Below are 24,273 nucleotides of genomic sequence, written 5' to 3' on the forward strand. Positions count from 1 at the left end.
GAGCTGGTGGGAAAGGGCTGCCCACATGTGTGGTCTGGAGGACCCACCCAGCACTCTCCATGTGAATGATGGGCCAGGACTCTGCCCAGGGGCCTCTGGTGACAGGTCCAGGCCTCTCTCCCCGCCCTCACCTGGCCCCTGCCCTGGCCTCACCCACACCAAGAACCGGGAGCACGGCTTTCTGTGCCAGTCCTGCTCTGCCCCAGGCACTGGGGGCTGGCCTTTCCCCTCACCCCCCTAACTCCAAACCGGTCCGTCCAGCCATCCCCAAGGGGGAGAATCCTCCCTCCCCACCTTAGACACCCCAAGAAAGCCACAGTCCAGGTGCATGGGTGTGAATAGGGGAGAATGATTTACTTGCAGAAAGGTAAGGACAGGAGGTCAGTGCAGTGTTGACAGGCGCGAGAAGGTGGGGAGGGAGGGCACTCAAGCTCAGGCCACTTCTCCCACCTCGGGGTGCTTCTGTCGCAGGTGTTTGTCCAGGGTGGCACGCAGGCCGAAAGGCACACAGCAGTGTGGGCACTCAAAGCGGGTGCTACCAGGCCCCAAGCCATGCATGCGGCGGTGGCGGTTGAGCTTGCTACTTTGGGCACATGCATAGGGACACTGGTCACAGGCATAGGGACGCTCGCCAGTATGTGAGCGCCGGTGCACGGTCAGGTTGCTGCTGTTGGTGAAGTGCTTCCCGCAGAACTCACAGCTGCCCCCTGGCCCACGGCTCTTGCCAGCAGACTTGGGGGTCTTCTTGGGTGACATCTTCTGATTCTTTGCAGGATCAGTTCTCTGTTCTTTGGCAACAGCTCCCCAATCACCCCCACCTGGGCCTGCCTGAGCTCCACTGCCAGGAGCCCCAGGCTCCTGAACACCTGCAGTAGCTGCAGCTCCGGCCCCCTCACCTGCACTGCACGGGAGGGTACTGGCTGGGGCAGCGGCATGGGCAGCTGGCTCTGGAGGTGCTGTGGAAGCCTGTTCCTGGCTAGTGTCAGCCATGCAGAGACTCTGGGACAGCTGCCGGTGGGTCTTCTTATGGCGGTTGAGCTTGCTGCTCTGGGCACAGGCATAGGGACACTGGTCACAGGTGTACGGCCGCTCACCTGTGTGTGAGCGCATGTGCACCTTGAGATTGCTGAAGGAGCTGAGGGTCTTCTTGCACACTGAGCAGGTGGGGCTCCGCCGGGTGAGGCTGCTCACACGGGAAACCTTTGTCTCAGCTGCTGGCCCTACCACTGCCGACACGGCCGCAGCCACCTCAGCCAGGCCCAACAGTGGGGCCTCTGGGGCCTCCGATTCTGTCTGATAGATGGACAGTCCGTGATCCCATTGGGCATGACGCAGCAATTTCCAGGCCCCTGTGAACTGTCTGCCACAGCGGAGACAGCTCAGAGTCTTCACCTCCTTAGGTTCTGGAGACGAGAGAGGGACAGAGTGTTAGTGCTGGTGGGTAGAAGACTATAGGTCACAGTGCCCAGCTGGACCCCTTTGTGGGAAAGGCTCTACTCCAGGCGCAAGAACTCTGCAGTAAGAACACAGGTGGAAGCCACGTCCCGGGGAAGCTCCTGAAGCAGGGACAATCTCTGTAGCAGGGGCTGAGTGTGCCAGGACCGTAGATTTGAAATCTATTTCCTGTGTTGCTGGGATGGAGCCAGGCCTCATGCATATTAGGCAGGTGCTCTTGCGTGGAGGCGCATCTCCGGTAAGGTGAAGACAAGTTAAGACAGGGAACGTTAGGGATGCAGGGTTAGGACAGCCTTGCTGAAGGTCACTGGGGTCCAAAGGTGTAACTCAGTGGTAGAGCACTTGCCTAACAGTCCCAAGGCCCTGCACCAAAGGAAAAAGGTGACCAAATTCAGAGAGCACTTTCTATGTGCTAGGTGCTATGCCAGGGCTCAGCTCACTCAGAACCTTCCCTCGGGACAGGAAACAAACTCTAAAACAGAGCCATTTCCCCCAATGGCATATGGCTTGGAAGGGGTGGAACTAGGGTTTTAATCAGAAACCTGGGCAGTGGGGTCGGGAGTCAGGGGTGGAGAACAGTGTTTTTCTTTTAAAAAAATGTATATAATAATATAAATATAAATATAAATATAAATATATAATAAAAAATATAATAGCTCTTGATTAGTAGGGGGGGGCTCCTCTGTTCCGGGCCCCATGCTTAGAGTTCCATGCTAGGGGAATGGGGTAGTAACCCACCTGCCCCTTGCATGGACCCCTGGTGGGAAGACCCCAAGAAGGTTTTCTCTAGACCCTATTGGGTATTATCAGTGGATACTTCCTGGATCCACTTGGCTTTATATTTTTCAAATCCTAGACAGTTTTGGATGGAGTGGCCTTACTGGACAGGGTTAAGGTCAAGAGCAGAAGCTGGGGAGGCTCAGCCTGACAAGTTGAATTCGGACTTCCCTGCTACCTGGATGTATGACCTTGAGCAAGACCATACCCTGTCTGAGCCTCAGTTTACTCAATTGCTACGTATGGGGATCCTAGGGATTCCCTCCCTTCCGGGATTGTTGTGACCTCACATACAGAACTGTTGAGAGCTTTGGTCCATATAAGCCCTCTAACATTAATCCAGCCTAGGACACCAAGGTGCCCACAACCCCCAAGTGCAAGTATTATTCCAGTGAGTTCCTGCCCCACCAGGCCACCCTCCCACTGCAAACTAAAGCTGAGTGAATCATAGCCCCACCCCCCGGCCCTCCCACCAGCAGACCCTCCCTGGCACAGCTCTGAATATAATTCCATTTCCTAAGTCACACCAGGGCTGGAGGCTAGAAATTCATAGGTCTGAATGAATCCCCCTGCCACAAACTCAGGAATAGCTCAGCGGGTAAGCACCGTATTAAGGATCTTAATTCCCTCAAGGGGACACTAGGTGTCTTGCCACTGGCTTAAACCAGGGGCTTCCCAGCACTCAAGGCTGGGAGATTCCACCATGGCACCGAGAGAAGCCCCTTCCCTGTCTCTGAACAACTCCCAGCACCTTCATCAAAAGTGATGAAGAAACGGGAGGGATTGGCATCCCCCCTTCCTGCTGGCCTCCACCCCCTCCCCCAGGCCACTGCCCTCCCTAGAGGTCCCTCTACTGCCACCCTGGTCCAGCCACCTGGCCAGTTATTTCTGTCCAAGGGGAAGGAGAAGTGAAACCTGATTGGGGGTGTGTGGCAAATCCCCAGGCCAGTTTTCTGGGGCTGGCCACACCCCGTGGGCCGCCCTCCTTCCCTGCCCAGCCCCCGCCCCACCCCCTCCGCACCTCTAGTCCCTGCCCCAGGACGGGCAGGCCCTGGCCACGCCTAGGCTGCTCCCGATGGGGAGCGAGAAAAGGGAAGTAATGCTCAGTGCCCTGCTTGTCCACCTCAGCCCCCTCTCCCGCAGGAAGCCGGGCCTTTGAACTTGAGGGGGACCGAGGCTGTCGTTACTCACCTGAGCCCTGGCAGGGGCTGGGGCCTCTGAAGAGCTGACAGCCTAACTTCTTATGGTCCATGAAGGCAGTGATGGCCTCCAACGGGAAGGTCTGCAGGCAGCGGCCGCAGGTCAACAGATCTGGGTGTTTGTCGGTCCAGGGTTGGCGGTCTGCAGGGAGGAAGCGGGTGGTGAGCGCGGGGTGGGGCCAGGACCCGGGCCGGGGGTTCCGAGGAAGAGGGGAAACCCGAAGGTCAGAAGGGGGCTGGGGACCAGGACGGGGCTAAGGCGATAAGGCTGTCCCAGGGGCCCATGCCCGGCGCAGGGATCCCACCTGGGGGCCACAGGGAAGGAGGGCTACCCCGGGACTGCGGCGAGGGGCCGGGGAGCTCACCGGAAGAGTTCGGGGTCAGCGGCGTCCACAGGGCCCACTGGTTCCGCATGCTCATGGCCCCGGCAGGCATGGGGCCGGGGGAGTAGCCGGGCTCGCCCCCGAAGCGCCCCGGCGCCGACACCTCCTTCGGGGAGAAGGGCTCTGGGGCCAAGGCCTGCAGGGGCCGCACGTCTGGCTCCGGCTTCATTTCGATGACGAGGTCGGGCATCTCCATCCCGTCGTCTGGGCTGGCGGCGGGCGCGGGGTCTACTCGGCGGGGCGTGCTGCCGGCCTTGCGGCGGGACATGAGTCGCGGGCCGGGCGAGCTGGCGGCCTGGCGGCGGAGGACGCGCGGGCGGTGCACGCTCGGAGCGAGGCGCTCAGGTGAGTGGCTGCGGCGACCGGCCGCGAACTTTTACACGTGCTGGCCAGGCCGTGGCTCCGCCCCCGGGGCGGGGCCTGACGGCAGAGGTCCGGGCCGTCCCGCCCGGGCTCCGCCGGCCGCCAAACTTAATCTGCAGGCCCTCCCTTCTGCCTTCGCCTTAGTGACCAAATTCAATCATTCCATGTTCTTAGAAGGAGGCGTAGAAATAGGTCTTCCAGAGCCCATTTTGGGGCCGGCGAAACTGAGGCACGGGATGCCCACACACAACCTTGGTGGGAAGGGGTAAGGCCACCTTTCTTACTAGGCACCTAATAATCTGGATTATTCCATCAAACGTATTGCATTAAAAAAAATCATTGGACACCATTTACTGAGTGCCTGTTGTGCACCAGGCGCTGTTCTAAGCACTGCAGATGCAGAAGCCAACACAACCACAACAACCCGGCCCTTTGGAGCTTATGCTGCGGGGAGACACTGAACACAGATAACCCGGGTAGACTACGGAGCACTTTTCATGATGACAGGCGCCAGGGAGCAAAATAAAGCTAGGAATGGAGACAGGGTAAACTCATGCCGGCTTCAATTTTCTCCCCGATGCCAGGGCAGAGTAGAGCAGAGTTGAGACCTAGGGAGGTGCAAGAGTCAGCCTGGGACATTCGGGAAGCCCCTGTGGGTGTACGGGTGGAGGACTGATTTCAGTGAGAAAATGGGGCTCCATCACAAGGGCCTTTGACCAATTTCGGGTCTTTCGGTTTTCAGGAAACAAGCCGAGGTCTTTCTCTTCGGGGCTGAAGAGAATGGTAATATGTACATCTATTTTTCCCCCTAGGCCTGAACTGGCCAATAAAATCAAATAGCCAGGCAGGTGTGGTGGTCCATGCCTGTAATCCCAGCGGCTTGGAAGGCTGAGGCAGGATGATCACAATTTTGAGGCCAGCTTCAAAACTTAGCAAGACCCTTTCTCAAAATAAAAAACAAAAGGAACATGGGATGTAGCTCAGTCGAAAAGCACCCCTGGGTTGAATCCTCAGTACCAAAACCAAATATAAACAAACAAAAAAAAAAACATATAGTCAACTGTCCTACCTGCCCCTTCTTGGGCCCCCTTGAACTTCTTCCCTCTAGCGATTCTATCTGCTACTGTTTGAAGTGGCATTGACACTCTGCCCCACCCTCAATCCTTTATGAGTTCTCTTTTCTTCCTGGCATAGACCACATCACAGAATAGAACTGTTTGTTGACTGTCCCCCTCCCAAAATAAGGCATGCCCCCTGAGGTTAGGGCCAGGGTCTGTCCTCCTACAGGTGTCCCTAGCCCAGCCCTGAGTGAATTCCAGATGCTGATCTCCTGGAGTTCCGCATATTGTTATTCAGGTCTGAGCTCAATTGTCCTCTCAAGAGCAGAAGGCCTCCTGACTGGCCTATCTAAAGTAGCCCCACCCTGCTGAAGGCCTTGCAAATTACCCTGATGACCTCCATCTGTCCCTGGTTCTCTCTTTGGGCCTCAGTTTCCCCAGGTCTCAAAGGAATGTTAGAACTAGAGGGTTACCAGAGGTGGCTTCTTCCCAATCCTGCCACACAGTAATGCTGTGCCCCTTATTTGATTTAATTTTGTTTTGCAGTACTGAGGGATTGAACTCAGGAGTGCTTGACCACTGAGCGACATCCTCGACCCTTTTTTATATTTTATGTTGAGACAGGATCTTGCTAAGTTTCTGAGGCTGGCCTTGCAATCCTCATGCCTCAGCCTCCTGAGTCCCTGGCATTCCAGGTGGGCTCCACTACTGGGTTGGGATTATTTCATTTTATTTTTGGCATCAATTTATGAAGTCTCAAAAGAGCCGTTCATCTGTTTATGTATTTGCTCATTTATACCCTCTTCTTACCCCTCCCCCCTAGAATGCAAGTTGTGAGATGGCAAAGGGACCCCCTGTCTGTTTTGGAGCTCCTAAGCTTCATGATTCAGTCACCAAATACGAACTGACCTCCTTTTATGTGTCTGGTGTCTTTCCACAGATATTTGCAGAGCACTTGTGTGCCAGGCCCTAGGCCTTGCGATCGTGGAAAGCCGAGGTACTCAGGGTCCCTGGGCATTGGGCAGTGAGGATCAGTTTCGTCATTCAGGGTCTCAGTTCTGTAAACCGGGACAGCGGGGAGAGCTGGAGGACAAAATGACCCTCTCTCGTCCATCCCAGCTGCTGCACTTTAAGCCTATTTCCTGGTACGCGGCTGCTGAGAGCACGATCTCTGGGTTTCAGCGGGAGAGGTGGCGTTCTCCCCGGAGGTGCAGGGTAGGAGCGTGTCGGTGCAGCGGGGCGGGGGGGGGGGGGGGGGGAGGGAAGCTAAGCTCGGCCCCTGACGCAGCCGCGGGCAAGGCTTTCCTCTGCGAGCCTCAGTCTTGTAGTCCGTAAAATGGGCATCCTAGACGCCCCCCACTAACAGGCTGGCCGATCCGAGGCGCCGGCGGGGTGGTGACCGGGGCGGTGCCCGGAGCCGGGCCTCCCAGCCCGCCGCGACCACGTGGGGCGGCGGCGGCGGCGCGGGCGGAACCCAGGCTCGGCGGCTCGCGGCCCGCCCGGGCCTCTGCAGCGGGGGCCCCGGCGGAAGTGGGGGCGCCAGAAGCTGCTGACCTGGGTGAGTACTGGGTGGCGGTGGGGGATTGAGGGCAGGTTCCCGAGTGGCGGGAAGAAGCGGCTCGGGGCCGCGGGTGGCGGAGGGGGCCGGCGGAGTGCTGTCCCTCGGGGAAGGAACGAGGACCACGATGGTAACAGTCGCAACGGAGGCAGTCGGGAGACCCCCATCTTTTCCCATCGCGGGTTTCTTCGGAGCCTGGAGGTGGGCGGAACGTCCAGCCGAACGCCCAGGGCGCGGTGGGAGGTGGACGCCTGGGGGCCGGGAGGACCTACTTAGTATAAGAAAAGGAGAATGATTGGTGGCCGGGAGGAATTGAAAGAAAACTGACCTGCCCCAGGGGCGGAGGGGAGATGTCGTGTTTGGGGTTCATTCCCTCTCAAGTGACCCCATTTAACTAATTTGCCTCAAGACTGGGCATCCCAAGGTGTGTCCCCTCTGCTCAGTTAGGTCCCGTCCCTCGGCTGTTAACCGGGTAACTCAGCTGGTACCCTACCCTGGCGACTGTGAAGGGTTGGTCGCATGCTCGTCCACTGAGCTGATGATCCTTTCTCATTCTCTTAAAGAGAGCCCGAGGCCCCAGGCAGAGAGATGGGGTGAATCCCCTGCCTCTGCCATGGAGGTCTAGTCTGTGGGGTTGGTTTTCCCAGTGGTGGCAAATGAATTTGGACATTTTTCCTGAAACCTTTGGGCAGGAAATCCCTGACCTGGGGACTGAGACAATAAAGGCCTCTAGGGTCTGGTACCAGGGAGAATGGATTAGCTGGCCCTGGCCTTTCTTGGACACGCCCTGTGTGAAGTTTCTCAAACCAGTTTCTTATCAGGTCACACCTTGACTCCAGAACCCTCAAGGTCTTCCCCCTGCCATTGGAAAAAGTTTGTCCTTCTGCGTAGGGCAGGGCGAGGGCCACTGCTCCATTGACAGACCAGCCCCAATTGGCTCCCTTTCTGCCACTCTCCAACCTATACCAGGTAATGATTCAACATCTCCCAACTTCATTTGTACTTTAGGAAAGTGGAGAATCCTTGCTTTTCCCCCAGTAGAGCAAACAAGTCCCTCCACTGGCCCTTCCTTCAGTTTTTTTTTTTTTTTTTTTTTAATAGGGCTTTAACATAATTTTTTGAGCTGGTCATGGTGTGCAGGCCTGTAGTCCCAGCTATTCAGGGGGCTGAAGCAGGAGGATTGAAAGCTTGAAGCCAGCCTGAGCAGCTTAGGGAGACCTTGCTACAGGAAAAAAAAAAAGGACTGGGCATGGGGATGTAGCTCAGTAGCTCAGTGGTAGAGTGCCCCTGGGTTCAATCACAAGTACCTGCAGAAAACAAACAACCCCCCCCTAAAATGGTATGTTCGACCACTTGATTAATTTCCATCTGGAAGACCAGGGTGTTTCTCTTAAAACACTTAAAGGTTAACCTAGGTTAGAGAAAGGCCCTGGGGTCTGGTGACTAAATTTGAGTGATAGTGGTCAGATAAATTTAAAAAATGTAAATAGCCCTTAATCCCATCCCCCTTCGGCTCCCTCATCAGGCAGAAAAACATTGGAGTCTCCCCTGACCATCCTGTCTCTAACTTGCACGTTGCATCCATCAGGGAGGGCTCTCAACCTTAAAAATACGCCCTAATCTGACCTGCTTTCCCCACCAACACTGTCCCCACCCTCTCCTAAGCACTGTCATCTGCCTGAGCCATGACAGTGACCTCTTCACTAGACTCCCTGCTTCTCCTTTGTCCCCAGTCTGTTCTTTGGGTAGCAGTGAAAACCTAGGCCAGATCCTGTTTTTTCTCCAAAGGGTTCAGAACCATCCTGTGGCTCCCATCTCTCTGGAATTTGAGGCCAGAATTCTTATCACAACCCACAAGGCTCTGGACCATCTGATCCTGACCCTCTCTGCTTCTCACTGGCCTCCTGGCTTTGCCTCAAGTGCACCTTCCCTGGACTCTGTGTTTGCTGTTCCCTCTGACCAGTCTTTCCCCCACCTCTCTCCATCTATTCCTTCCTCATTCAGGCCCTTGCTCAGATATGTCTGCCCCTCTTGGATGCCACCTTCTGCCCCCTCCCCTTGACTGGGTGCTGCCCCTTCTAGGCTCCTTCCTTCCCACTCTGTCCACTGTGGTCTGCCCTCTTGTCTGGGGATGAGCTTGTGTACCACACTGGACGGGAAGCCTGTGGGGCAGGACAGGGTTGGGCTGTTTGAGTCCTTAGAAGTGTTCCCAAGACCCCACCAGCATGGGGGGCACAGAGCAGGCACAGGGATGATGTGTATTGATAATATTGGATAAAGTGGATGGGCGAATCATTTTCTTTCAAGGACCTTTTGATTTGCTTTATTCTGTGATTCTAGAATCAGGCACTTCTTCATTCCATAAAATCAAGTAAATGTATCTTGGGTGGGTGAATCTTTACAAGTCTTCGACAAATATTTACCAAGTCCCCCGGCACCCTGCACCTGGTCAGCCAGTTCCCTTTAGTCAGTGGGATACAACTGTGAAGTCATCAGACCTGTCCCTCTCTCTGAGGCTTATGTTGGTGGGACAGGCAGCATATAGGTAGATAGGCACTTCTTGACAGCATTTCCATCAAGATGGGCCATGTGACAAGAGTCACCTAAGATGCCCACAGAGCTGAGAAATTTCTAATGCGGCCATTGCTGGCGTGACATTGTAGTGCAAATGCGACTCACACGGTGGTGGAGCTGGTGTAAACACTGTGGTGTGCCGGGGCGTAAAAGAATAGCATGGACAGTTCTGGACAGTATGTAATACTTGATGTCGACGATAAATGACGATGTTACTGCTTTGTGTATTTGTGCGTTGCCATGCTTTATATCACTGTTTTAGAGTGTACTCCTATTTTAAAAAAGCAGCCTCATTTCATGTGCTCTGAATCTCTTGATTGCGTCAGGAGGGCACATACAGTGATTGACGTATGCCACCTAAGTTTGTGCAGGGACACTGATTTTCACACAACGATGGACGCTTCTCAGGAGGTACTCCTGTTGTTAAGTACTATGTACATGACAATGGATGCAGATTGTCAGGAGGTGGCAGTGCCAGTGGCAGGTGCCTATAGTCCCAGCTACTGGGGATGCAGAGGCAGGAGAATTTCTTGAGCCCAGGAGTTCAACCAGCCTGGGGCTGAGTACAGTGGGACACACCTGTAATCCCAGTGCCCCAGGCTGAGGCAGGAGGATCTCAAGTTCTAATTTAGCAATCTCAAAATTTAAAAACAGGGCTAGGGATGTAGTTCAGTGATAAAGTACCCCTGGGTTCAAGCCCCAATGCCTCACATACACACAAAAAAAGGTTAAACAAACAACAACTACAAAAAAAACAGAGTGAAGGGGCTACTATTTTTCCTGCCCATAGAGGTGATATTTCAGCAGCAAAAAGTGAACTATGCATCTGGAAATATATGCTCTCCCCTTTGAAAGAGGGTTTCAGGCAATAATAATGGCAGACGCATAGTCCCTCAGGCAGGACTGTGCTTGGCATATGCCTAGAACAAAGGGTAGTGGGATGGGAGATAAGGTCAGGGAGGTGACAGGCCTTATAGGCTCTGCAGCAGCTTTGGCTTTTGCTCTGGGTAAGGTGGGAGCCTTGAGGAGAGGCCCTGGGACTTAGTTCTAATAGGATCCCTCTGACAGCCAAGGTGTGATTGCCAGGTGGGAGGTGATGTGGCTGGACCCAGGAAAGGGCAGAGTAGAGGTGGTGAGTTGTGGATTCTGGAAGTCTTTGAACAGAAGACCCAAGCTTTGCTAATAGAATAAATTGCCCAGGCTGGCCTTGAACTTGTGATCCTTCTGCCTTGGCCTCAGTAGCTGAGATTACAGGTGTATGCCCTCACACTTAGCAAAGCATCGCTCTCTCCCTCCCTCTCTGCCTCCTTCCCTCCTTTTTTGCGGTGCTGGGGATTGAACCCTGTGCATGTGAGGCATGCACTCTACCAACTGAGCTACATCCCCAGCCTCTTTAGTTCTGCGACTGCGGGGTTGAACCTGGAGCCTTGCACGTGCTAGGCAAGCTCTCTACCATTGATCCACATCCCCAGTCCAGCAAGACTTTTTTGGGAGGTGGGTACCAGGGACTGAACTCAGGGGCACTCCACCACTGAGCCACATCCCCAGCCCTTTATTACATTTTATTTAGAGACAAGGTCTCACTGAGTTGCTCAGGGCCTCATCATTGCTGAGGAATTTGTGATCCTCCTGCCTCAAACTCCCCAGCCTTTGGGATTAAAGGTGTGCGCCATGGTGCCCAGCAGCAAAACTTTTTTTTTTTTTTTTTTTGCGGTGCTGGGGATTGAACTCAGGGCCTTGTGCTTGCAAGGCAAGCACTCTGCCAACTGAGCTATATCCCCAGCCCAAGCAAAACATTTTTGATGCATGAAAATTATATAAATTTAGAATCATTGGAATCACCGCCTCCTGGGGTGCTGGGTGCCCAGTCCTTGTCAGTCTCCTGTCAGTCACTATGTGTTTTTATTTTTAAAACTGGGGATTGAACTCAGGAGCACTCGACCACTGAGCCACATCCCCAGCTCTATTTTGTATTTTATTTAGAGAGGGTCTCGCTGGGTTGTTTAAGGCCTCACCATTGCTGAGGCTGGCTTTGAACTTCTGCCTCAGCCTTCTGAGCTGCTGGGATTACAGGTGTGCGCCACTGCGCCAGTCAGTCACTAGGTTTTTAAGGGCAAATAAGCCTCTGTCCTTCTGTCTCCTTCTCACAAAGCTAGTGTTTCTCTACACGCATTTAACAGCAGCAGCACTTAACATGTTCCAGGCCTGTAATGAACACTACGTTGTTTAGGTCATTTGGTCCCCATGCTAACATTGTGAAGGAGGTCTCTGCTTTAAGATGAGGAAACCAAGGCACAAAGCAATGAAGCAGTTTCCCAGGCCCCATCTTCAGGAGCCTGTTGAATCCTGATAACAGCAGGCGATTGGTACTGTCTCCATTGTCATTATTATTTTCTTGCTGTGCAAGCGATGGAACCAGTGCTAGGCAAGGCCAGCCCAGGGCTGTCTCTGGACTGAAGGCACACAGCTCAGGCTGGTGGGAAGGTATTTCCACCTTCACTGGAGCAGAAGCAGGACTTGATGAGCCTGGTCTTTGGGCCATGGATGGGAAAAGCAAGGTGGCTGCTTTGAAGCCAGTTGAGGGGAAGGAGATCCAGGCAGAGACAGGAGGACAAATGCAAGAGACTCTCAGGGGCTGCCAGGCCTTGTGCCCAGGGACGAGTGAGGCCAGTGGTGGTGGGGATAGCATAAGTGGCACCCACTGAGCAGGAGTCTTGTGGGCTGTGGGTTTGGCTTTGAGCGAGACAGAAGCTGGAGGAAGGCTCGGAGCAGAGGGAGGTGAGCTGCGTGGTGTGTTAACAGGGTACTTGGCCAAGTGGGGCACGATGTGGGGGGCGGTGAAGGTGGAGTCTTAGGACCCAGTGATGGGCTGACTTTGTGGTTCAGGAAGAAGCGACTGAGGTGGCACCAGGATGGAGGCAGAGGAGGGGTGAGAAGGGGGAGGGTGTGAATGAACATGAAATCGTTTTGTAAGCCTTTCCTTGTCTTTTATGACCTTGGTTTTGTGTGTGTGTGTGTGTGTGTGTTTATTGTTGTTTGTTTTGAGCCCAGTCTAGCTTTGTTGCTTTGTTGTAGAATGTTCCTCAACTTGAGTTTGGTAATCCATTTTTGGAAGGAATACCAGAGACATGGTGCTCTGTCCTTGCTGTCTCGTTACTGGAGCTGCTGGCTTCAATCGCCAAGTAAAGGGGGCGTCCATCAGGTTTCTCCACTATAAAGTTACTGCTTTCCCTTTACAGCGAATAAATATTTTATGAAGAGGTACTTTAAGACAATGTAGATATTCTATTCCTCATCAAACTTTAATCCATAAATTTTCACATCCCTTGATGATTTTCCACACATTGTTCCTCCTACATTCATTACTTGCTGTTATATAATAAAGACCTTTCCTGTCTCCCTCTTTATTTATTCCTTCATTTATAATTAGTATGGACTCTGATTTTATTCAGTAGTTGTAGTTTGTAACTATCATTATGTTAATGTTCAAATAGTTCCAGATTCAGCCAGCGGGATTCTTTTCGGAAGCAGGATTTCCTGATGGCCTGAATGGTTTGCTTGTGAGAGGAAGCTGAGGTTTGTTGTTCTGGTCAATATTTATTGCTCAGAATTCGGATAAAGTTTTTTTTTTTTTTTTTTGGTGGTGCTGGGGATCGAACCCAGGACCTTGTTCTTGCAAGGCAAGCACTCTACTGACTGAGCTATCCCCCCAGCCCTGGGATAAAGTTTTGATAAAAGCAGACAAAACTCCCTTCCTTCGCCAGGCTTCATCTGTGCTTGTGACACTTTGATTCTGGTCCAAGCCACTGGAGGAATGGTGGTGCCAGTTCCCAGGAGGAGGGCAGAGGGGGAGACTGGCCCAGATTTTAGGAGACTCAGTGTTTTAGACAGGGCGAGATGCCTGGAAAAGCAGCATCTGCCCCCCTCCTCAAGCTCTGCACCCCCACTTAATGGCTTCCCTGTTTTCACTCAACAGCCAGCACAATGCAGACTCCACTGGCCATTCCTGTGCCTGTGCTCCGGCTTCCCCGGGGCCCTGACGGCTTGAGTCGAGGCTTTGCCCCTGATGGACGCAGGGCCCCCCTGAAGCGTGTGGCTACTGAAATCCAAGCGTGTCCCATCCTTCAAGAATATCCAGAATCCCAGGAACAGCGGGCCAGAGCTGCCCTTCGGGAGCGCTACCTCCGCAGCCTGCTGGCCATGGTGGGTCGCCAGGTGAGCTTCACACTGCACGAGGGTGTGCATGTGGCCGCCCACTTTGGAGCCACTGACCTGGATGTGGCCAACTTCTACGTGTCGCAGCTGCAGACTCCCATAGGTGTGCAGGCTGAGGCACTGCTTCGATGTAGTGACATTATCTCATACACCTTCAAGCTGTGAAGATATTATTGTGGTCACCCTTCCACTGTGGGCATAGCCACAGTGTCCCAGGCCTCCAAATGTTCCTGAAGCAGGCACGCTGGGCCCCACAGAGTTCCGATCTCCCTGGGAATTTTGAGCCAACCACCTCTGGATTCTTGAGGCCTTCAGAGTCTAGTTGTAAAAGTCTGCAACCCTAGGAATTCTAGATCCTGTTGAAAAGGACTGCTCTACCTCACAGAACTCTGGACTCTACAAAGCATGGGCCTGATGCCAATTCCTGAAAACTGGGGTGTGGGGGTGGGGCCTGGAGGAAGATGAACTGCAGAGTGGGGATTTGTTTAATTGAAGAGGTTGCAGAATTCAGCCACCCTGAAGATAACTCCCCAGTGCTCCCCTCCTGCCAAAGAACCAATTATCCCAGGAAAGCTGGACTCCTCTTTTTCATTTTCTATGTACCCCCATGGGGGATGGAGTAAAATTTAGGAGGTGGTCGAGTGGTTATGTAAGGGCTGAATCCTGTGGAGCTGGATCCAGCCCCACTGAAGATGGTGAGGAACTCGGGTAAAAGTGCAGGGATTGTGTCACCTCAGGTCCCAGGGAATGGCTGGAGACCCCTGCATAGGAAGATGGGGACCTGGTTTTGGGGTGGGCAGGACCTGATTTTGAGGTGGGCCTGATGGACAAGGCAAGGGGCGTGGCTCTTATTGGGTCACTTGGTCCCGCACAGACAGGTGCTCATGGCAGGGAGCAGATGCGTTTTTTTTTTTTTTTTTTTTTCCTGTTCCATACCGGGTTGGGTAGAGGGGATGCTCCGATCCTGTACAGCGACTTCACTGAGAAGAGGCTGGGGATTAGAGGTTAGCGTGAAGCTTCAACCTTCCTCCATTTGGCCCAGGCCTTGAAGGGTGATGGTCCGTGTCACCAGCTTCACTCACTCCCCTCACTAGAAATCTTCCAGCAGATGGTATTTTTAAAAAAGTTCCTGTCCTTCTCTTAGTCCCTTCAAATTCAGAAAGTGAAGGATTCCTTTTCAGTCTAAAAAGTGCGGCTGCTAATGTAGGGGGCAAGTAGATAACCAAGCTGCCAGGGTCCTTTCTTAGTGCCACCTCTGGCGAATCCTACCTCTCTAGTTGCCTTGGCAACGATCTGGCTTGTTCCGCCCCGAGTCTCCTTTGATCATTTGAGCCCCGCCTTTCCGGGTCGCTGGGTGGGCTGGGAGAGTCTGTCGAAAGTGCGGAGGCGAATCCCGAGTGCTGAGTCGTGGCCTGGGGGCGTGGCTTGAGCACGCGCGGTCTGGCCTGGCTGGGTGATCTACCGTCCTCCCCCGGTATTTGGGGCGGCAGATTCATCCCTCGCCTTTGGAATTTCATTCTCCCAGTTTTAAGTCAGGTCTAGATACTTCTCACTGAATCATTTATTTTGGTATCGTAATTTCCACTTTATGTAACGCTGCCAAGATAGTTTTTGGTGAAACTGCAGTCTGCAAATGGAAAGCTAGAGACTAGCAAGGGAGCAGTCTTCGTTTCCAGAGGATCCCTTCTGTCAGCGTCCATCACCTGTACGTACTCAGCGCAGCTCCCATTACGTTTACTTTCAGTGTCTTTATTTTCAGCCTCATCAGTTGACTTGAATCCTGCCAAACATGTTTCGATAACTGTCGCTTCGCTCCTTTCCACATACCCAGGCTCGTGTCGAATGTGCGGGAACCTGAACCCGGTTACCTGGACTGAGGCGGGGCGGGGGGCGGGGCGGATCAGGTTCGCGCGTGCGCGCTGCTCTTGGAGACGGCGTCCACCTCGCCCCGCCCCCCATATTCTGCAGTTCCGGCTCTGCAGATTCGCTGCTCACGTTTCTTTTCCCCGTGGCTTTTTATGTTCTTTGTTCCCCTTTTCACGTTGCCCACAAAACATTTCTTCCTGTAAATGACCTAAACAGACTTTCTGACTTTCTTAGTACACGGCGGGGGTGGTCCTCGGCCTTTAGCGAAAGTGCGACTGCCAATAGCAGGAGCACGCGGGGCTCAGCGGAGGCGCGTTTGCGCTCCCGGCGGCGACGACGACTACGACGACAAGGAGAGCGGACGGAGGAGTCGCCTGAAGCAGCGGCGGAGCCCATGCCCCGGGACGGCGGGCGGACCCGGAGAGACGAGTCCGGGGCCCGGGGCATGTCCCCGGGGCCCCCGTGAGGAGGCGGCGGCGGCGATGGAGATCCCGCCGCAGGAGGAGCAGCCCGGGCCGGGTGCCGACGCCGACGCCGACGCCGAAGAGGCCCCCGCCGAGGCCGGGTCTCCGAGCCCTGCATCACCCCCGGCCGATGGGCGCCTCAAGACTGCAGCCAAGCGCGTTACCTTTCCGTCGGACGAGGACATCGTGTCCGGAGCGGTGGAGCCCAAAGACCCCTGGAGACATGGTAGCTACGGCGAGGGCGCGGGGGCGGGCTGGAGGGGAACCGGCAGTCGGGAAAGGGCCGGGCTTGGAGGTGGCGCTCAGTAAATTGTACCGAATGTTGATTTAAAGAGACAGTACTAGGTTTCGAGATGAAGGCTGATAGGGGCCGGCTGTCGGCTTGGGAAAGTGGAAAGTATTGGGTCTCCGCCCCCACCCCACCTCGGAACCTGAGGTCGAGTGTTTTAGGATTTAGCACGATGGGAAATTAAAGTTTGGTTTGGTGGTTTATGAGATTGGGAGGGTGGCAACCGTTGAGCTCATAGTTACCCCGCAGAGAAGGATAGGGCATTCGGGGGAAGAAGAGTGGGGCAACATTGACCCGGAAAGGGCAATTGGAGGAATTTGATAGGCCCGTGGGGACGGCAGGAGGTTGTTGGTCCGCAAGCCTCGAGGCAAGGGGTCGTCACGCTGATGATTTTCTTGGCTGAAAGGAGGAAGAGGTATAAATCCGGATTCTGGCTGCAGAGAAGCTGGTAAATCCTAAAGTTGGGGAAAGGGAATAGGGTAAACTCCAGGGCACTTGCCAAACGTGCTCCAGGCTCTGGGTTTGGAGTTGGAGCAGGGATGGTGGTAAATTTCCCATTGAGATGAACAGTCAGAGGCAGTGTTAGGAATTCAGAAGAAAAGCCATGCCTCCTTCTCCTCCTCTCCCAGAGAAGGGAAGCAGAGGATTGCTCATTGGCAAGCAACAGGGGAAGTTGGGGCCTGGCTATAGGAGGATCTGATTTTTCTTCTTGGGAACAAGTTGGGGATGTTATCAAGTCAGGAATTGGAATCGCTAGTCGGTAGGATACGAAAGCATTGAAGTCTGGTGGCTTGTGGGGGTTGGGAGAGGGTCAGGTCCCTGGGTTCTAGGCTCCCTGGAGAGGGTTGGACTTGAAAGGGTAACTGGAGGCCTACATTGGACCCACAGGGCTGGGGACATGGACCGCCGTGCGTGTTGAGCTTGCTTCTGCACTGGAGAAGTCGCTTTTACTGGGGTGTGGCCTGTGAAGAGGGGCCTCACTGGCCATGGTTCCGTAGACATTGGTCTGCTGGTCTGAGGAAAGGGGAGGCACTGTCGCCAGTCTGTGGGCATTGGAGGAATTGGTGGCTTTGATGTAGGGGTCGGACACTTGGTCAGTGGACTGAACACACAGGGAGCCTGCCATAAATGCCAGTTTGTCTAGTTATTGTCAGAGATGATAGTTAATTTAAGACTCTTGGTGTGAGATCCAGCCAATTTTTGGGCTCCGGATGCCAGGGCTAGGGGGCCAGTTTGGGGTTGGAGGACTTGGGAAACTAGAAATGAGGGAAGGAGTGTCGGAAAGGTCCCTAGCTATTACATGATGGCCAGTCCAGGGAGTTCAGAGCGGGAAAGGGAAAGGCCTGGAGAGGCAGAGCAGGATGGTTAACAGCAGAGGCCGTGGGAAAATCCTGACTCTTCCATGAGAGCTTTGTGACTTCAGGGTGGTTACCCAACTCTCCTGAGCCTCACTTTACCCGTCTGTAAAATGGGCAACAATACCTATGGCAAGGACTTGGAAGAAGACAAGATGAAATCATATATGTAAAATGATAAGTCTTCAGGATAAGTCTTCCTGAAGTTGCAGTTATTGTTATTGTGGTAGTTGTCTTGTTTTTTGGTGTTATTTATTATTTATTTTGTGGCACTGGGTGTCAGACTCGGAGCCTTGTACCTGCTAGGCAAGTACGGAGTTGTTATTAATGCAACTTTCGTCTACGTAGGTGCCAGTAGAGTGGAGCTGGCTGTGGGAGGGGCCCGGATGGGGCTTCAGAAACTTGAAGAAGTGCAGAGATGGTGGCGGATTTGTGGGCTGGAGGATCAGGGAGGGCTCTGGGAGAGTTTGATTCAGGTGCAGGTAACACCCCTGGTCTGCAGGTTCTGAGAAAAGGTTCGGCTTTGAGGAAGCAGCTTTTCCTCTCTCAGCCTCCTTTTTCATTTTCTGCAAATGGAGGTGCTAACTGTGAAGATTAACTAAGACAGTTCTTGTAAATTCCTGTCACCTAACTAGCAGCTGTTACCCAGGCAGCTTGGTGTTTGTTTTTTGCTTTCTCAAGGGCAGGTTTTTTGTTGTTGCTTCATTTCACTTTTTGGTCCTGGGAGTTGAACCCAGAGATGCCTTACCACTGAGCTACATCCCCAGCCTTTTCATCTTTTCTTTTTCTTTTTTTTTTTTTTTGGTACCAGGGATTAAACCCAGGGGCACTCAACCACTGAGCCACATCCTGGCCCTTTGCTTAAATATTTCTTTTAGAGACAGGATCTCACTGAATTGCTAAGTTGCTGAGGCTGGCTTTGAACTCATGATCCTCCTGCCTCAGCCTCCTGAGCTGCTGGGATTACAGGCTTACACCATCGTGCCTGGCCTCACGAGCAGTTTTGGAAAGGCAGTGAGAGAGTTTGTGGGGAGGAACGAATGTGAATCTGAAAGAGGGGCATTGGAGCCTGGCTGGGAGGGATTGGATAGGGGGTGCTGATCGGCCTGCCCTGGGTAACAGGTGGAGGAGGCGGTGTCTCAGTCCCAGAGCTTCAGAGAGGGGCTAACGCTCCACAGGAGTTGGGTGGGCAGGTGGTGGCGAGGCAGTGACCTGATGGGGGCCGGAAGAGTGGGTCTAGGCTGGCTGGGGAGAGGGCTGCAGGAGTTGGCCTGGCAGGGAAGGAGCTGTGTGAACTTGGACCCTGGCAGGAGAGGGATCTTGTGAAGTTGGTGAATTTGGACAGTGGGATTTGCAGGGCAGAAAAAACAGAGGACCTGTCAACACCAAGAAGCAGGTGATAACTCTGCCTGGGAGGACAGTGGGGGCGTTGCCTGGCTTGGGGCTGTGGGACGTGAGGGCTCACTGGGGCAGAGGACCCATGGCACAGAGAGCTGGTCCAGGGCCCAGCCAAGAGGCCAGGGGACTCAGGGTTGGTCGGGGCTGCAGGGAGGAGTGGTCCATCTGGGAACCGGAGTGGGAGAGTCCTTGGATTTGGTATTCGCCCAGAGTGTGGCAGGGGGTGTCATTTGAGCTGTGGGTCTAGTGGAAAGAGTGATGGAGGAGTCCATCTGGGACCTGCTGGGTGGCATGACTCCAGCCAAAGCCAAAGGGTGACAGTGGAGCTGGCAGGTCTGAACTGAGGGAGACTAGGCCATCCAGAGGCTGTTCTGCTTCTCTGTGGACTTGGAACACTTGCCTAGGCCGGGAGCTGTAGAAGGGGTCCAGGCTGGGGAGCAAACCAGGGAGCCTGCCTGGGTGCACAGATGCCTGTCCAGCAGTGTCTTGCTCTGGGAGGAGGGCCTCTGGCTGTGGTGGCAGAGGACCAGGAACTGGGCGGAGCCTCTGGGTGTCACTCTGAGGGAGGGAGGCCTCGGCCTTGCAGGAGTCTGGGCTGGGGGCTTTCTGAAGTTGAGGTGAACCCAGGGACCTGCTGGGGACCTGCCGCGAAGAGAGTCTTCCGCCTGTAGAGGCCTAGCCCAGGGCCTCAGTGGACCTTCCTAGGCCTCCGTCCCAGGGACTGCTGGGGACCTGCCTGTGTCCCACCAGTGGCCATCTGAAGTTCCCCACCACAGGAGTAGAGCAAGCGCCAAGCCCTGCTCTCTCAGCATCTCCTGGAGCCACCTAGCAGGGTGTGTCCAGGACTGGGTGGCCTGGGGAGGGGGCATTCCAGGTGGGCGTTGGCAGCGTGTGCTCTCTGGTCTCTTGCTGCGCGTCGTTTCCTTATCTGTAAGATAGGGCCAGTGATCTGTGTCCTGCAGACCACTCAGATGTCTGCCAGGCTGGGACAGCCCAGCTCCAAGGGGCTGGTGAGCCAGGACAGGTGTGCGTGGCTGGGCAGTGAAGCTGGGCGAGGAGGCAGGTGGAATTGTGAGTGATAGAGGCAGCTTCCGCACTGCTGGCTGGGCACGTGGGTGTCAGGGGAGGGGACAGCCAGCTGCACCCCACCACAAGAGGCAAGCCCTGTGGTCCCAGTTTTCCTGAGGACCAAAGCTGGCCTTGTGCCAGGAACCCTTCTGGACCTAACTGCAGGAGTGACCTGAGGCTTAGCTGGTGTCCCCAGTTGCAACTGAGCGCTGCGTGGGGTTTGCAAGACAGGCGTGTGAGAGAACTGTGATCAGAGCACATGATGCCAGCACAGTCCCAGAGTCTTGCCACCCCCCACCCGCTGGTGACTCATTCCTGGTTCCCTGGCCAGCAGTCCTGGAGTGTGTGGCAGGGCTGCCCACCAGGAGCACCTGGTGTGAGTTGCTGGTGTCTGAATGGGAAGGGGACCCAAACATGCCGCCCTCTCTGGCCTCGAGTTTTAAGGATCAGAGAGGGTGGTGGGGGCAGTGGCCATGGTGTCCTTAAAAGTATATACAAGGGAGTGGAAAGGCCACACTGTTCTCATTGAAGCCTGCGTGGCACATTTAGCCCTCAAAACTGGTTTGACAGGTAGAAACGCGTCTGTCCACAGAGGCCCTAGGTTAAAAGCCCCGGCTGACTGGGGAGTGGGGCCGAGGGGGTGGCTTCAGTGCCATCTGGGCCCAACATTGCTTCCTGCTGCAGGAGTGGGGATAGACTGCCACTGAGCCGCGCAACTCTGGGTGGTGGTTCTCTCTGGGCCTCGCCTTTTCTGTCTGTGAAGAGCAGCAGGTGCAGGGCCTCCCAGGACAGTGGGACCGGGTGAGGAGCCTGCGGTGCCAGCAGGGGCCACTCTCTTTCTTCCTGCCCCGCCCCCGTTGGGATCTGCTTCCTCTGTGCATGTGGGCTCACCTCTCCCTGTCCCTGTCACCCGCCAGCATCCCTCTTTCCCTCAGGCCCGCCTAGAGGAGTGTGCCACCTGTGGAGAGGCCTGGGCTCCAGGCCTGACAGTGTCTGTTACAAACCAGGTGACCGAGGGCCAGTTGCCTAGCTGCTTCTGAGCTCAAACTAAACAGGCAGGTGTTGGCCCCCTGGCCTGAGAGGCGGCAGCAGCCCAGGATTCCATCCTGGACCTGGTGCCTGCTGGTGGCTTTGGGCAAGCTTCTGCTGCTCCCGAGCCTTCCTCTTCCCTGCAGTGTGGCCTCACTGCTGACCCCACTCCTGGCACTTCAGACCTGGCCGCACTCGGTGCCTGCACGCCCAGGCACCTGCCTGGTTCTTCTGCCTCTGGGTTTTTTTTTTTTTTTTTTTTTCCCCTTAGATGCTGATAGACCTTTATATTATTCATTTATTTTTCGTGGTGCTGAGGATGGAGCCCAGGGCCTCACACATGCTGGGCAAGCGCTCTGCCTTTGAGCCCCAGCCCCACCCCCACCTCTGACTCTTGATCCGTGTTTGCATGATATCCCTGCTTCAAGGGCAGAGAACGAGTGCGAGTCACCTCGGTGACCCGAGACCGGTTCCCACGATGAGTGTAAGAAGAATCGAGTTTTTCCTCAGATCTGAGACCACGTGGTGGTATTTGGGGGAAATTTGTAAGGAGCTAATCCAGCTTGTGCCAGGGCAAGGGCTCTTCAGAGTCTTCAGACTGACTTTGCATTTATCCCGAGACCCCAGAAAGAGCATGCAGAGCTGGCCCGCCAAAGAGTCATCCCGAGAGGCAAGGGAGGCAAGGGAGGCGCGTGTGTGTTTCTGGGAGCACGGTGTCAGCCCGCTCTGCCTGGGCGCTGCAGGGATTAAGCACCGTGGCGCCACAGGCCCTGGGCAGGGCAGCTGCGGCTGAAGCACGGGGGAGCAGGGCCGGGATCTATTTTTTTCCCAAAGGCTCCAGGCTGTTCTGACAGCTGGCTGGGCTGTCCTCGTGCTGGGGCCCTTGACTCAGCTTATGCATTCAGGACTCCATCCCGACTGTCTTCCAGACGCAGGGGTGGCTGGGGTGGACCTCAGCCTTGCTTTGGAGCAGGTCAAAAGGTGAGCACTGAAGTGTCAGATTGAAGGAGCCACCGGAGTCAGCTGGGGAGGCCGCCTGCCGCAGTGAAGCGTGGGGGCCTGAGTTGGCATGGATGGCCGATGTGATCACCAGCTCTTGCCTTCCGTGGGCCAGGCTGTGGTCTAAGTGCCTTAGATATATTATCTCACTAAAAGCTCCCAGCCTCCCAGGAAGTAGGTGCTGTTCATCCCAATTTGTAGAGAAAGACATGGAAACACAGGAAAGTGAAGTAACTTACCTGTAGTCACGTGGTTGGCAGTAAGTGTCCAAGTTCAGGTTCAGACCCCAGCATCTGGCCCTGGAGCCTGTGCCTGTGACCTCTGTCCCGTCTGGGGAGCTCAAGTACCACACATTCAATTCAGCATGCGCATTGTTTCTTCATCACTAACCCAACCCTTTACACGCTGAGGCAGCCATTCTGGTCCTGCTAAGTTGCAGCAGGGATAAGAAACAGCAGACCTGGCCCCTCAGGCTGTGGGGGGACCACGAGCACTCGGGGGGACCATAGGCTCTGGGGCCACTTCAGAGTCTTGGGAGGGCCATGTTGCTCCTCTGTCCTGGCTAGTTGTTCTGATGTTGGCCCTTGGGACATGCTGCATGGTGTCTGGTATGTATCCTTGCTGCATGAGTGACTTGGTGACCCTGAGGGTCACCTAGGTGGAAAACAGGCTCAGTGCCTGCCTCCATAGAGGTCACAGTAGCATGAGGGAGCCACCCAGTAAATATCAAATCAAGGGTTGGGCCTGTGGTGACGGAGAGATCCCAGGCGTGGCAGAACCTAGGAAGGGACATCTGATAAAGAAATGACTAGTCAGTCAGGTGAGCAGCTGCAAGTCTGTGCAGGTATCAAGCAGAGTGAGAGTGATGTCCAGGGGACAGAAAGTCAGCCCGGCTTACTGGAGGTGGAGTCAGGGGCCACCGGTGAGGCTGGAGAGACACTGGGTAGTGGGAGGCCTCAGAGGGTTTTAAGGGGGACTGTGATGGGATTTGTGCTTTATCACAACCCTCGGGGAGAGTGGCATGAGGGAGGTGTGTGGCCAGGGACCAGGACCTATAGGCTCTGGCTTCACACGGCCCACATTGGCTAATAGCTGACATTAACTTCATTGATTTCTTCATCAAGTTTCCCTGAACCTCCCCCTCCCCGGGGGCTCTATTATTGCTGCTGTTCTTGGTAGCACCTCAGGTGATGGTGTCCCCCATCTTGGATCTCTGAGGCCCTCCTTCTTCCCTGTCAGCGTGCCCCTGGCCTGCCCAGGACATCCTGCCCCCGTTCGGGGTGCGTGTGGGAAGTGTGTGGCCTGTGGACTTGGGTGCTTCTACCCTCCCCTGTGAGTTCTTATTGTGACTTCACCTCCACAGTCCCTTTAGGTCACCCAGACCCCTCTAGAGGCCTAGTATAATATAGGTATCCTACCTTCACAAAATCCAGAAAGTTTCACATTCCACAACAGGTCTGGCCCAGGGGCTTCCAGTGGGAGAGTAGGAATCCATGGTGGGCCTGTATCTGAAAAACGGAGCCCAGAAGGTGTCATCTCAGCTTTGGCCTTGGGCTGTCACTCAGCTTCTTTGCCTCAGTATCCCCATTTGTACGGGATTTAAGGATTAAATTTATATGTCCTGGAACAAACTAGCTGTTTAGGCACACGGTAGTGCTGAATGAGGTCGTGTTACCTCCTGTCAGCCTGCCCTGGCTCCTTCCTTTCAGAAAGTGAAGTGACAGTCCCTCCTCTTTCTTTTCTCAGACAAACAGAACCAGGTGACTAGTGGGTGGGAGCAGCCTGTTGGAGCCTGACTTCAGCTTCTCCACACCCCAGCCGTGTGACCTTGGGCAGATGCCCCCGCCTCCCTGAACCCCTCTTGGCAGACCAGTGGTCTGTTTCTAAGCTGTTATACTCTGGGAGGAGCAGGAGCCAGCCTGTGCCACACAGTGGAGTGTGCCCTGCCTACTCCTGTTGGGTCTGCCCATGGTGCCTTCAGAATGGAGGAGGCTGCCCCAGCCCTGGCCAGAATGACTTGGGTCAGACCTTTCCATGGGAAACTGGGGTCTGTGTTTCAGTGTAGTGTGGGCAGGAGTTCAGAAACTCGTTTCTGGAAGGATCTGGAGAGACTTGTTGTATTTCCCACATTAGAAAGGAGGCTCCTGGAAGGCAGGGCTTGTCTCTGGCTTGACTTGCTTCTGTACCCAAACCTTTTTGGCACCCAGCTCCCCACCCCACAGC

The 24,273-nt window shown here is 54.7% G+C and overlaps 3 protein-coding genes across 11 annotated transcripts in view; 2 read left to right on the forward strand and 1 right to left on the reverse strand.

Moving 5' to 3' along the window:
• Positions 1-13: 13 nt before the first annotated feature.
• ZNF296 (zinc finger protein 296) lies at positions 14-6,057 on the reverse strand. The gene is made up of 3 exons (XM_079118965.1): positions 3,797-6,057; positions 3,424-3,573; positions 14-1,403 (listed from the first exon to the last, which is right to left on the reverse strand). Exons 1-3 carry the CDS (start codon positions 4,080-4,082, stop codon positions 433-435), a joined length of 1,407 nt encoding a protein of 468 aa, XP_078975091.1. The 5' UTR covers positions 4,083-6,057; the 3' UTR covers positions 14-432.
• Positions 6,058-6,551: 494 nt separating this feature from the next.
• Positions 6,552-14,160, forward strand: GEMIN7 (gem nuclear organelle associated protein 7). 9 transcript variants are annotated; one of them, XM_079119017.1, is made up of 4 exons: positions 6,554-6,793; positions 7,604-7,762; positions 12,862-12,943; positions 13,344-14,160. In XM_079119017.1, exon 4 carries the CDS (start codon positions 13,352-13,354, stop codon positions 13,745-13,747), a length of 396 nt encoding a protein of 131 aa, XP_078975143.1. In that variant the 5' UTR covers positions 6,554-6,793; positions 7,604-7,762; positions 12,862-12,943; positions 13,344-13,351; the 3' UTR covers positions 13,748-14,160. The 9 variants fall into 9 exon arrangements, with proteins under 9 accessions (XP_078975147.1, XP_078975143.1, XP_078975140.1 ...); XM_079119014.1 differs by having other exon boundaries at positions 7,615-7,762; XM_079119018.1 differs by lacking the exon at positions 6,554-6,793 and adding an exon at positions 6,819-6,994.
• A 352-nt stretch (positions 14,161-14,512) lies between these two features.
• PPP1R37 (protein phosphatase 1 regulatory subunit 37) overlaps positions 14,513-24,273 on the forward strand; it is a 40,588-nt gene continuing 30,827 nt past the window's right edge. The window contains exon 1 of the mRNA XM_079118902.1: positions 14,513-16,138. Coding sequence (XP_078975028.1) covers positions 15,931-16,138 — 208 coding nt within the window. The 5' untranslated portion in view covers positions 14,513-15,930. The remainder of the gene's footprint in view (positions 16,139-24,273) is intronic.

Source organism: Sciurus vulgaris, assembly GCF_902686455.1.
Source record: "Sciurus vulgaris genome assembly, chromosome: 17".
Classification (NCBI taxonomy): Eukaryota; Metazoa; Chordata; class Mammalia; order Rodentia; family Sciuridae; genus Sciurus; species Sciurus vulgaris.